The sequence below is a fragment of the Natator depressus genome, chromosome 21 (genome assembly GCF_965152275.1).
Source record: "Natator depressus isolate rNatDep1 chromosome 21, rNatDep2.hap1, whole genome shotgun sequence".
NCBI classification, from domain to species: Eukaryota; Metazoa; Chordata; order Testudines; family Cheloniidae; genus Natator; species Natator depressus.
Window position 1 is genome coordinate 10840461 of NC_134254.1, and position 13951 is coordinate 10854411.

The window sequence follows — 13951 nt, forward strand, 5'->3', positions numbered from 1 at the left end:
TCTCTCTGAGCTATTTATAGTGGGCCAATTTCCATAGTACTTAGGTGACGAATGCACTTATGACTCTTTAGGGAACTGACCCAGTTGCCATTGAAGTCCATGGGAGTTGGTTTGGGGCCTAACTGGACACTGCAAAACTGGCAGGGCAGCTCACACAATGCACTATAGAAATGCAATGGTCTGCCCACTGTGTGGTGGTATGGTGTCCCTACTATTCTATCTCTTTCTCTCTCTATAGTCCCCTGAGCGTATGAGGTGCTTTGCAAACAACAGGGAGGTGTTTACCATCAAAATAACCCTCCTCTCCATAGACACAGACACATTGGAAGTTGTTGTCATATTGCCTCTTAACTCCTCTTTTCCACAGGTTTACTAAGAATCTCTCTCCAGACAAAATTAACCTGAGCACACTGAAAGGTCAGGGGCAGCTGACCAACTTGGAACTGGATGAAGAGGTGCTGCAGAATGTGTTGGAGCTGCCCACCTGGCTAGCTATCACCCGTGTCTACTGTAACAAGGCTTCCATCCGGGTGAGTTGAGATGCCGCACTAATGGTGTCCTCTAAACACAATGCAGCCCACTTGATGTCAGTCTGCATTTGATGTTATCTGGGGCTTTTGATAAAGGATATCAGCTTTCTCAACTGGAAATGAACTTGTGGTAGCGGAGGCATATCCTGCCCTTCTCCCTCCTGCCCCTGACTTATTCTTTAATGCTGAAAGAGTGAAACAGCCATCCCAGGTTGCCCTGGCTGTTTACACAAACCTCCAAACTGGGCTGAACAGGAATGTAAAGTGTAAATAAATGCTGATTGAAATTTTTTGAAAACCTCCTTGTGCCATGAGTTTCCGTGCAGTAACGGTTATTTAAAGGTCACATTTTCAGCAATAGAGATTTCAGAAATAATGTGCAAATTGGGTAAAAGCATGTGAAAAATGATTTGCTAGGCACCTTACCAGCCTCTGCACCCACAATTACCTGGCTTGCTAGTATAATCGCAGTAGTTGCACATGCAGTCACAGCTGCACTTGTGCACAGAGAATGGGCCTCTTCATCTTGAAAATCTTGTTCCAAGTGCTTTTTGGGTCAGGAAATGGATTTTTTTTCAGCTGACATTAAAGGAGAAGTTGTTTGTTTAACCTCAGCTGATGTTAGACACAGTTACACTAAATTAAGGCAAAAGCGTTTAGCATGTGGAAAAGACTTTCTGTTAAAGTGTGGTTCTGCTCTGCCAAATGACTGTAAAAATGGCCTCCTTTTACTCATCTCAGCTGCTTCCTGTATGTATTCAGAGTTGGATTTGCTCAGTTTAGTAACAAGCATTAGTTCTTGCTGCTCCTAGAACTGCAGAGCAAACACAGGTCAGTGGGGGTAAAATGGATTGTATTCAGGTTTGAGCATAATCTACAGAACTGTAAACTAAATTCCAGTTACAGCCTGAATTAATTGATTGTAAAGCGATTAGACAACAGAGTTGCTCATGCATAAGTGAAATCTGAATTTGGGCTGCAGAGCATATATCACTGGTGATGATGCATGAGAAGGAAAAGACTCAGCCTGAAATACAAAAGCCAAACTGGGCTTACACAGCAGGTTGTTTGAACATCTTTTCAGTTGTTTATGGTAGCCCATTTGATCTGGAGTCAGTGAGACACAGTGAACCTGTATTGTCACTGTGCTATTTTTATGTGATCAACTCTCAAAGCACAGCAGGACTTTAAGTGAGTTGATCTCTGGGGGGCTTGACTGTGTGTCCCTGAAATCGTTCAAACCTGGGCATATTGAGGAACCTTCTGCAACTTGAGCTCTGTCTTTACAGATCCAGTGGACGAAACTGAAGACGCACCCGATTTGTCTGGTAATATTTTGTTTTAGTCTTCTTCCTTCTTTGTAATAAATCTTAGCTAAGGGATTGTTCCTGCAAAGGGACAATTGGTTCTTATAGCTAGAGGAGTTGAAGCTTTTGTGACATAACATCTCAGCTGTCAAGTATTAGAGGGGTAGCCGTGTTAGTCTGGATCTGTAAAAGCGGCAGAGTCCTGTGGCACCTTATAGACTAACAGACATATTGGAGCATAAGCTTTCGTGGGTGAATACTTCGTCGGATGCATGCATCATCTCAGCTGCTGATCAAATCCAGCCCATTGCACAGAGGCTTTTCTCTAAGGTCACGTGAGATGTGAATTTTTTTTTTACCACCCAGGTCTCATAGAAGTGTCTTTGTCTCTAAGGGTATGTCTACACTGCAAGAAAATCCCCACAGCAGCGAGTCTCAGAGCCCGGGTCAATTAACTTGGGCTTGTGCTCCAGGGCTAAAAATAGCAGTGTATAGACGTTTCTGCTTGGACTGGACCCTGGATTTGAAACCTGGTGAGGGGAGCTGGAGCCCACACTCTGAGACCTACTCCCTTCATTGGATTTCGTAGCCAGCTCCAGGGAGGGAATGTCTACAGAGGTATTTTTAATGCCATAGCATGAGCCCCATGAGCCTGACTCAGTTGACCCAGGCTCTGAGACTGGCTGCCATGGGGTTTACGATTGTTGGGTTTTTTTTTTTTGCAGTTTAGAAGTACCCTAAGGCCTTTTCTGATGTTTCTGTGCTGTCCTATGGCCAACTGTTGGGTGGCCCTAAGGAAGAGTACAAGTTCCTGGGATCTGGTGAGAATTGCCCAGATGACATTTCCACTGGCCCCAGGATGCTAAACTTGCTCTGAAGTATACAATAAAAGGGTTCTCTACAAGTAGATGTGAAACCAGTGATAGATTTTTCTCAGTGGATCTCAAAGTACTTTGGAGACTGTGTGTACATTAGCCCTGAAATTCAGCAACCTCTGAGACCTGGTCTATACGACAAAGCTAGGTCGATTTGTGTCGACCTATTTGTACATGTGTCTATGATCAAATTGGTCTCCCATTGATCTAAGCACCTGTTAGTCACACAGTAAAACCACCTCCCCGAATGGCATGGAACCATGGTTCAATGTAGTGTGAGCATAGATATTGTATGACTTGTATCAACCCTAACAGTCCTCCAGCAGCTGTCCCACAATGCTCCATTCTCTTTAACAGTGACTGCTCTGGCCACAACTTTAAACTCCACGCTCAGAGACCGGAAGCCACACCCCACCTTCAGATCCCCCCCATGGCTTTTTTAAATGATTTTTTCTGATCTCCCAACTTGATGAGCACACCTAGCAGTTCACCCTCATTGTGTGCAATTATGCAACTGACTGTGCCAAGCTCCACACACTAGACGTGCTCCTGCCTGGAGTAGACAGGAAGTATTGGGTCTCTGGGGCCTGTGGGAAGAAGAGGCTGCACAAACACAGCTACAGACCAGCTGTAGAAATGTGGACAGCTGTGAGCAGATTGCACAGGGGCTGCAGGCAAAGGGGTACGACAGGAATCAGCCGCAGTGCTGCATGAGAGTGGAGGGCACCTGCCAGGTGCAGAGTTGAAATGGGGAGAAGGATAGATACTTTAGTCAAGGATGCTCAGCCAACCTCCTTACTTTTATGAAAAGCGCCCTGTGAGATTTTCAATGTCCATGCAGAGCAGATGGGACCTTAGTTTTTAAGGTCTCATTTGAAATACCCACCCACACACAGTGAATTCCCTGAGAATGGTGGAAGGTGGAGTCCACCTTGTTGGTATTTGACCCAGCTGTTCCAGTGACCCCCTATGTATTTCAAATCTAGGACCATAATGCTCATCCCAAGTCTTAATGTCATGCTTACTTCTTCTTTCCTGTTTTGCAGTACCTGGATAAGGTGGAGGTGGAGATGCGAACCTGTGAAGAGCCTCGGCCACCCAATGGACAGTCTCCCATTGCTCTTGCTGCAGGTCAAAGGTTGGCACCTCCTAACTCTACAGTTAGTTTTTGACACTGTATTATCTGTGTCAGGCAGGCACTCCTGATTGTCCATTCTGAACAGTGAAGGAGCCTTGCAATAAAAAAGAGGAATTGTTTTCTCGCAGCCTTTTCAACTGTGAGATGGGGACAGGGTTTGGCAGAAGTCTGTACAGCTGGCCAGGGTTGACCTAGACTAGATCCTTAAGAATGCCCAGCTCCTTTAAGCCATGTTCCCCAGAGCCTTTGCATTGCAGCTTCCATCCTCCTGTTAGGAAGCAGTGGATAGGATTCCTTCATTGCAGCCCACCTCCCCATCCTTTCCTGCTCCTCTGGCAAAGTCTCTCTTTCCCACTTCCTGAACATCTGCATTGATTTCCCTCATCTTTGGCAGAGACCTAAATCTTCTCCTTGCTTCCAAAGCTTCACTGAAAATTCTGCCTGGTCTGCACCTGTGTTCTTCTCCTCTGGCTGTGCTCCATCACATTTCCCAACACCCCACCCAAGCTTCTCTCCTGACCACTCCTTTATCCCCGTCCTAACTCAGCTCCTGCTTTCATGTTGCCCCTCCAGGCTAGAAACAAGTAACATTCTCTCTCAGAAACCTTCCAAAGACTCTGCTGTCTCACAAAGCATTCCCCATGTTCACTCTGTACTGTATTTTGCCTGACTGGGTGGCTGACCATGTCATCTTTTTGGGAAGTCCATTGACAGAGCTATGACACTTCAAACCCACCCAGAAGCTCTAACAGGTTTAACCCATTCTGCCCATTGTACTGGGCTGTATGCGCCTTCGTGGCTATGTTAACAATTGTGTCTCTTCTGAATCAGCTGGCAGTGCTCGCCGGAGTGTTGTGTGGGACAGGAGTATTTCTGTCTCTGGCCTTGGGAGTGAGAGGCTGACTCCAGGAGTTGAACTTCAGCTTCCATGTGCACTGCACCCTCTTGCCCACCCCTTGCTCCATCATTTACTCTTCTTCCTCTGTTCCTGCCTACCATGGCGATGGCTTTGAACACTCAGCTGTAACCATGGCTGAGGCTAATCTATCAAATAGGGGGTGCCTTATTAGCACAGGTGATGGTATTTCCATCTTCCATCCACTTCTCCTGGAGGTAGTCCATCTCCATGGAGCCAGGCTGCTTCTGAACCTTAGGTCTCCTTTGTGACCGACATTTGTTATCACTGGGTCAGCCTGAACTGGGGCTCCTTTTTATAGAATCATGATTTTGAGGGTTCTTCTCTTTACAGCGAGTATGGCTTTGCCGAAAAGGTTGTGGAGGGAATGTTCATTGTTGTCAATTCCATCACTATCAAGATTCACTCCAAGGCCTTCCATGCCTCTTTTGAACTGTGGCAGCTCCAAGGATACAGCGTGAATCCCAACTGGCAGCAGAGTGACCTACGTTTCACCCGCATCACTGACACTCAGAGAGGAGAGGTAAGACCCTCTCTGCATTGGCAGATGCAGCATACGGGGGTGTCACATTTAGGTCTCTTCCATGGTCCCTGAAGGGTCTGGCAGATTTGCGGCCTTGGTTCATTTTCTCTGAATTCTCACATCTTGGTCTCAGTATGGATGGCTCTAAGGAACCTCAGTGACCTCTATACCACAGTCTAAAGTATCCATTGGGAACTGGAGTCACTCTGAACTCTTCCATAGCCAGTGGTCCCCATCACACTTCTTCATAGCATCTCCTTAGTGGGAGAATGAAAAACTGGAGAAGCTGTGAGCTCCCTTGCAATCAATACATTTTAACTAGTCTCTGCTGTGATTGCACTGTAGAGGGAGGACTATATGATCCCAGGGCAGCTCCTCCATTTATTACTGCAATTCCAGAAGAAAGATGGTGTCTCTTCCTTCCTCACTTCTATATCCGTTTCTTTTCTTGCCTATGCACTGTTACCGTGAAATGTTTCTATCGTTAAAGTCTTGAAGTTGGTGAAATCCTCAGCATTTTCCTGTTTGTCTCCTGGTCTCTCTTTCTCTCTGGGTAGGTTTTGACATTTAAAGAGCTCACTTGGCAGACACTTCGGATAGAGGCGGATGCCACTGACAATGGTGATCAGGATCCCACTACCACTCCTTTGAGACTCATTACCAATCAAGGCAGGATCCAAATTTCTCTCAAGAGAAGGGTGAGTATCTCCACTGAAAGCAGGAGTGATTTGCCTGGTAAAGTCCTGATTGCATCTCCCCGATCAGAAATAATGTCCTTACTCAATTGAATCTCAGAAATGAGAAGAGGCACAGAGAGGGATAGTTATTCCTGTGTCTGGTGATGGTACCTATGCCCTCCCTTCTCAGTGCTTGTGCTTTTTCTCCACAAAAGCAGAGCTCTAGATGCTGTATTGCTCTGTGGTTTCAGTGAGGTACATGCTGAGCTCTTATCTTGTGTACTCAGAACAGCTCATTTCTTAGTTCAGGAATGCATGCAGCAGGGCAAGTGCGTGAATAATCCTCTGTCACAGTCATGTAAAAGTGTGCTGTGTCCTCTTTTATTGAGTGCTTACATCACTGCCAGACTTAGTTGTACTATAAACAGGAGAAGGAGAAAGGTGATGAAGTGTCGATTAGAAAGAATAAACCTCCTGCATCTCCACTCTTCCTTCAGTGCAGTTGGGCACATGCCTCCTTAGGTGGAGACAGATTTGACTAGCTTGGTGCTCAGCTGAGACAACAGATCCCACTGAATAATATTGGGGTACCCTGGACACCTCTCAGTCAGATGAATGGCCTCCCTCTACCCTATTTTCTCTCATATGATTTCTAAAGTGACATATTTTGCAGCTGCTACAGTCCACAAGTCCCCAGAGGAATAAGTGTGTATGGTTAAAATTGTTATGTTAAACTTGCTGCTTTCTCTCTCTGTGGTTGGCTCAGACCAAAGATTGCAACGTGGTGGCATCTAAGCTGATGTTCCTCCTTGACGACTTGCTCTGGGTGCTGACAGACTCTCAGCTGAAAGCCATGATGAAGTATGCAGAGTCCTTGAGTGAAGCCATGGAGAAATCTTCCCAGCAGAGGAAGAGTATGGCACCAGAACCTGTCCTGGTAAGCAGCTATCACCTAAGCATGAGTGTCCTGGGAAAAAGGAAGAGACATGGAAAAGGCAGCATGGATTCTCCATATACACATACAGATGGGTGCCTGCTGCCGAGTGTTCTCTCTGATGACGGGAAGAGGTAGGAAAGCTGTAATCTGTGCAGCTTCCCAAAAGTCTTGTCAACACCCCTTATGGGTGTGAGCTTTGGGAGAAGTCCTAAAAGCTCAGCTGGTGCAAGGTTAGGCACACATGGGTATGGAGTCACCACTGGGATAAAAACATGACTTACAGGCATTGCACCCACCACCAAAAATGATCAGTGAACATTTTCAAATGGTCATGGGCTAGAATCGGTCTGGGGGAAAAAGAGATGGAAAATTCTGTGATCCTCTAGGCCAGCGGTTCTCAAACTTCATTGTACCGTGACTCCTTTCCGCCAACTAAAATTACTACACAACACCAGGAGTGGCGGGACCGAAGCCTGAGCCTGCCACCCCAGGTGGGGGGCCAAGACCAAGGGCTTCAGCCCCAGGCAGGGGGCCTGTAACCTGAGCCCGGCCGCCCAGGGCTAAAGCCGAAGCCTGAGCCCAGCCTCCCAGGGCTTTAGCCCCGACCATGGGTGTTGGGACTCGGGCTTTGGCCCTGGGCAGTGGGGCTTGAGCTTTGGCTCTAGGCCTCAGCAAGTCTAACACCAGCCCTGGCGACCCCATTAAAACAGGGTCATGACCCATTTTTGGGTCCCAACTCACAGTTTGAGAACCCCTGCTCAAGGCAGGACTATCACAAGGTGTCAGGGGGCCCATAGATTTTGTTTTGGTAATAACAGATAATGAATGTATCCTGGAAATAATCTCTTCGGCCTCTGCTAGGAAGTTCCCGTCTCCAACTTCCTTTCTCAAAATAAAAATCTACATGAGGGGCACTCCAACCTTGTAAAAATTGTCATGATTCGGGGTGCTCAGGGGAGAACACAGATCAGCCCATTTCAGGATCATTATTTTTTCTCTCAGTATCCTGCGAGGGGGCTTGCAGTGCTCTGAGATGTTTGTATTGTTCGTTTGCAGCACACACAGCTCATTGTATTTCATAACCTCTAACCAGCTGTTTCTCCCACCCTCCTTCCATCGTTAGCCGTTGAACTCCCCTCCCACCCCCGCAAATGTTTTTTTAAAAAGAAGTTTTGAAAATACTCAGCAAAGTTAAATAACAGAGAGATGTTTAAATAACTGCTGTAGAGGGAAAGTGAAATTAAAGGGTACAAGGCAAAGGATGAAAGATGTTTCCAGCAGAGATTTGCAAAGAGCCAGAGAGCATGAGGTGAGAAAAGGGATGTTTCTCCAGTAGCAGGAACTGCAGAAGAGAAGGTTTTTGCAAACAGTGCTGTGAGATAAGGCCAAGAGGACTTTAAATAATAATGCTAATATTGCCCTTTTCATCCATAGATTGGAAAGCATTTTCCAAAGATAAGTGAGCATCATTAGTCCCATTTTAGAGATTAGGAAACTGAGGCATGGAGCATTCCCAAGGTCACACAGCAGAGCTTAGAATAGAACACAGATATCTTGACTCCCTGTTTGGTACCCTGTCCGCTGGACCTTGCTGCCTCCACTGATTATAAATCAATTGATGGACCTGCAACAGCTTTAAGTTTTGCAAAGTCTATGTCTGCAGAAACGGAAGCTCAAGATCAAATTGATAATCATAAATTCTAGTTTTTCAGTTACGTTTGGTTCTTTCCTTATACATGCTGTGTTAGAACGACTGGTCAAAGACCTTTTATTTGGGGAGCGCTATTCAGGCTCTTTCACTGTGGGGTGTAAACATAAGCTGTTTCCAGTGCACTAGAATCTGCTTCCCTATTTTCCTTTGATGATGTACTGGTACCTGAAGAACATGTTCCTGTGTATTCTAGACCACACCACCTGCTCCTAGTGCCCACCAGTCCTGGTCCCAGACATTTGGAGGCAGTCTGAATGCAAGCAGCATCAGCCAGTACTTTGAGAAGTATGACATGAAAGAGTCCTCCTACCACCTATTCATCTCCCGTCTGGACCTGCACATCTGTGATGACAGCCACGCCCGGGAGTCAGGTACCCAACCAAGAGCAGCACTAGGAAGAGCCTGGAGGAGAAAGAAATAAACCAGATCATGGGGGGTACTTCTTTTTCATGTGTGCACATGCATTTAATTCTGCACTTTTGAGTTCAATGTTAGCATATCACAGTGTAGCTGGTGTCAGTAGCTCACTCTTTGTGCGGGTGACACTGTCCTAAGTACCAGGAGACTTGCATATGTGGTGTAGCTTCCTAGGGGAAGGAGTGGAAGTCCTCTCACTGGCTTGGACAAAGCACTAGAGAATACGCAATAGGGAACAATCTGTCACCGACCAAAGAGGTAGATTAGATGGTCTAATAGCTCATTTCACTTGGTCAATATAGGATTGTTCCTTACCATTTATTTTCTGGTAGTTTAGCTAGCCTAGTTTTAAATGGGCTAGGCAATGGGGCTTCCCCCACTTCCCTTGCAAGACCATTCCCCAGTCTAGCAGATCTCTCTGCCAGGAGTGCTTTCCCAATAATTCAGTTTAAAATTGGCCTTTCCTGATTTTAATCCCATTCCTCCTAGTTTATCCCAGTGGGCCACACTGCATGATTCCTCTCCCTCCCTGTTGAAGTAGCCCCTCTTCCAGTCCCCTGCTCTCCCCGCAATCTTGGTTGTCCCTTAGCCAAGCTCTAGATATTTATTTCTATAAATCTTTCCTCATAATTCAACGCCCTTTGATAATTATTGTTGCTTTTCTCTGACCGTGCTCCAATTTGGCTCCTTTTCTTGTTGCTGAATTGCCTGGAACTGCAGTACACACAGTATTCCAGCTGGACTTTCATCAGAGCCATATAGAGAGAACAGGCTGGTAATAAACCCTGTGATTTAAAGCCTCAGCATTTGCAGCCCAAAGCTGCGTTGTCCTCTTTATTTTGTTACCATATTGTTGGCTACAGTGGTGAGAACCGTAACTGCCAGTGACACAGGGGTGCTATGCAGTTTTGTGTGCGGTGCCCTAGTTTTCTTGATGGCACTAATGGTTAGTCAGGTTCATTCCATTGTCTGTTTCCTGGCCTAGATGATCATGGGAGATGGTGCCAAACCTAAAAGGAAGTATAACCACTGCTGCATCTTACCTTAAAATGGTATCCTTCTATATAGCCCCTTTCATACCATGGAATCCCAAAGTGCTTTGCAAACTGTACCATATATATATACAGGGATTACTCACGCATCACGGAAATGCAGTCGCCTCTGGAATGGAATGTGGCAACTAGTCAGCAGTGCTTATCAGTTCTTTACCAGCTATTCAGGACAGCACATGGAGAACACCACTTTATATAGCCAACTGAAACCTCAGGGGGAATTTTAGAGAGAGAGAGAGAGAAAGCAATGACTCGAATTAGAATTTAGCCGCGGCCCCAGGATTGACATCTTCTGGTGTAAAAAGGGAGGTGGAATCCTTTAAATGAGCAAGATTTTATGTTTCATGTAAAAGAAGGTACCGGTACCATTTGCAATACAGTGCCCCCTAACACCGAAGTGAGATGCTGGTATAGTAGTGGCTCAGGGAGTTATGCAAAGTTGCTCTGAATTCCCCTCAGTTAGGACTTGGCTTGCCCAGCTGATACGCAGATGTTCTTTATTCTGTCTTTCCACAGGCTCCTCAAAGCATGGGGTGATGGGAGGTGCAATGCAGCTCACCTTCAGGAGAATGGCTTTTGACTATTATCCCTTCCACTGGACAGGTAAGGGGAGTTTGTTCTTTCCTCATTCATGAAGGGGATAAAAAGAGAGATTATGAGGAAACGTGTTGCTACAAGGCTGTGGGCTGAAGCAGGCAGGTAAGACTGAGGAAGGTTGTGCAGAGATGTCTTGTGACTTGAATCCTCTTTGCAGGCCTAACCCAATTCACTTCTTTATGGCTGAATGGACTCTTACCCCTAAGGAGAAAAGGAGCCAGGCTACAAGGAAGGGAACACTTTGCTCTCTGTCATAAAGTCATAAGGTTAAATCCTTGGATCCCCCACCTTTCCCGTTGCCTAAGCTGTGGATCTGGTTCCTATATGAGGCTGGTCAGCTTGAAAGGGCTTCAGTGTAAGGGATGAGGCCCAGGAGGAACCCAGCAGCAGTTGTGTGTAACTCAGGACCCCTCACAGTGGAAAAGGTGGTAGTCTTACAGAGGAGAAATGGCACCTGCAAAGAAACTCTTCAATCTGGAACCCTTGCAGGCATGGGCAGCTGTGCTATGGGGAAGCCTGCATTGTTTAACAGGGAGTCACATGCAGGGTTCCATGGCCAGATGTCAGTGGTGGTCCCAGTTGGAGGAGAGCATTTAAAAGGTGCATGTGTGAGTAAGGGTGCTAAGGGGTCGGGTGCTGATCCAAGCCACAAGAACCTCCTCTCAGAAGCCACCTTGTTTGTTTGTTCTGCAGGAGACACCTGCAAGCATTGGGTGAAGTACTGTGAGACCATGGAGACTCGGGGAGAGTGGGCAAAGAAGCTGGTGAATGAATTTCAAAGCAAGATGGAGAAGCACTGTGAAGAAATGAATGCTGGATCCACCAAGACTCCAAGGTCCCCCTTCAAAAAGCAACCAGGTAGCACTGTTGGATTAATTTGGGGGTTTTCTTTCAGTTGCCTCCACTTTATGAAAGAGATTAACAGACTTACTTACTAGTGATTTGGGCAAAAGATAGTCACCCCTACCACAGAGGCTACTTCCTCTAAAAGCAGATGATGGGTCAATCATGCCCCAGCAGACCTCCAGCTCTGGCCCCTGGCAACTTGTACAATGCAGCAATGAGTTATCAGTACAAAAATCTGTGGCACATGAAAAATTGCAAATATAGGGACAGAGTAAAATACAATGAACTTAATATTCAAATGAGTGACACATGGGACTACTGGACAGATTGTGGTATTCATTTTCATAGCTAGTCCAGGAAACCCCTCTATGTTTGAATGTATATGAAGCTGTCTGAGTGACACAGAATCCTTGAGTCTTTGCTGCAGAATTTAGGTTGATTTTGCCACAGGGTACACAGATCTTTGACTATATTCTTTCCTCATAAAGCCCTAGGCTTTCTTTACATAGTGTTGCCCATTTGTAGCCAACTCTGGGACCATTATTTCTAACCAATAAACACATGTGCCTCCTAAAGACCTCTTGTGGGTGTGATGTTTAACAGCTCCAACTGGTTTCTAAGGAGATGAATTAAATTGTGGCTGATGTGATTTTTAACTTTTTTCCCCCCCCAGACATTTTGTCCAGTCCTCACAAAAGCCCCCCAGAGAAAGGCTGCCCCCAAACACTGGCACCTCCTGCAAGCTTACCGCCGCTTCGGCACCCCTCGTGGAACCGTCTCCGATCCAGCTGCATGGTAGTCCGAGTGGATGACCTAGACATTCATCAGGTCGGGAGGAGGCTCTCATCCATTGTTCAAATTACAATCTTAGTTTTGGAACAATTTCATCTGATACCATGTTAAACCACAAACCACGAAAACCCTAGTGTGCAACCAGAGCCAAGCAAGATTCTGTAGCTGCAGCATTCACTGGTCCTGGCAGGTCTCTGTTAGATATTGCTCATATCTGCTGAACTAAACACAGGCTCAAAAGAACCCCAAACTCAAAGCAAATTGCAGCCAAAAGTGCTGAGTTTCTGTTGAAGCCCACACTACAAAGCTGGGGAGGCTTTCCCTCCACACCTTGATCAAACCCTAGCCCAGCTCTGAGCAAATGATGTTTTATGTATTTGAGAAATTAGTGAGGCTGGGAGAGGGTTTCTTGGTAAGTGTCTTCACTGACAGCAACATAGGAATTGCCAGGCTGGATCAGACCCAAGATGGATCTAGTCCAGAATCCTGTTTCTGACAAGTGTGACCAATACCGGATGCTTCAGAAGACTTTACACACTGTCCGTGTCTCTCTCTCTCTCTCTCTCTCACACACTCACACACATATACACACACACACACACACACACACCCCTCCTGTAAACCCTGCAGAGTTTCGAGAGAGTGAGATGGATTCTGTTCTGCCTCATGTCATTAATAGAATTTGTTGGCAGTGTTGTAGCCATGTTGGTCTCAGGATCTGAGCAAGAAGTGGTGGGTGAGGCCATATCTTTTATTGGACCAACTTCTGTCCCTTCAACCAACAGAAGTTGGTCCACTAAAAAATACTACTTCACCCACCTACCTGGTCTCTATCCATACAATTGTCCATTAACGTCTCCTTGCCCCATCTTGTATTGGTGGTGATGCAGGAGGCATGAAAATTCAAAGCTCCCAGCTGGATTTTCAGATCTCGGTTTGAGTTGGAGGGGCTAGCATTTGAAAGACAATTTTTCTGATTTTGTAAACTGAGCACCTTTGATTCAGCAATAAATCTTTGAGAGAGGATGAATATGGGAAACAGTGGTGCTGTATGAACAGTCACTTTTCTAACTGACTGCAGTGCAACTACTTGTCTTTGTTGTTCAGGTTTCCACAGCTGGTCAGCAGAGTAAGAAACCTTCCACCTTGCTTTCCTGCAGCAGGAAATCCCTCAACCTTCCAGACCAGGTCTCTGCAATTCATATCGAGTTCACAGAGTATTACTTCCCAGACAATCAGGAATTTCCAGGTAATGCAATAAGGTTAGCACCTCACTTGGTAAACTTCCGAAGGAACCAACCCGTCTTTAACTCTCCTGATACATAATCACCTTACAGCTACTAGGGAGTCAGTTTCTCTGCATCTCTGTTCTTGTTTAATCTCATGATGTTCCTCTCTCTTTGTATATATTGATTTTTTGCACTCTTCTGGAATCCTGGGTAAATTCCCCTGAGGAGGGAGGATTAAATTTGTGTGACAATAATTTGCCCACGTGCTTACTGAAAATATACCCCAGTTTCTATCTGTTCAAGTCTTGGGCTCCTGGTTCTTTCCTTCGCACTAGTGCAGGAATCAGGATAATCTGATTATCTTCCTGGATCTACCACTCACTCACTGTGTGAACTTGGCTGAG

At 45.9% G+C, this 13951-nt stretch overlaps 1 protein-coding gene across 1 annotated transcript in view; it reads left to right on the forward strand.

The window, feature by feature from the left end:
• Positions 1 to 13951, forward strand: part of BLTP3A (bridge-like lipid transfer protein family member 3A) — a 57173-nt gene that overhangs the window by 24844 nt on the left and 18378 nt on the right. Inside the window, exons 2-12 of the mRNA XM_074936401.1 lie at positions 368 to 530; positions 1820 to 1858; positions 3759 to 3850; positions 5100 to 5289; positions 5847 to 5987; positions 6733 to 6903; positions 8808 to 8985; positions 10600 to 10686; positions 11374 to 11538; positions 12200 to 12354; positions 13426 to 13567. Coding sequence (XP_074792502.1) covers positions 368 to 530; positions 1820 to 1858; positions 3759 to 3850; positions 5100 to 5289; positions 5847 to 5987; positions 6733 to 6903; positions 8808 to 8985; positions 10600 to 10686; positions 11374 to 11538; positions 12200 to 12354; positions 13426 to 13567 — 1523 coding nt within the window. The remainder of the gene's footprint in view (positions 1 to 367; positions 531 to 1819; positions 1859 to 3758; positions 3851 to 5099; positions 5290 to 5846; positions 5988 to 6732; positions 6904 to 8807; positions 8986 to 10599; positions 10687 to 11373; positions 11539 to 12199; positions 12355 to 13425; positions 13568 to 13951) is intronic.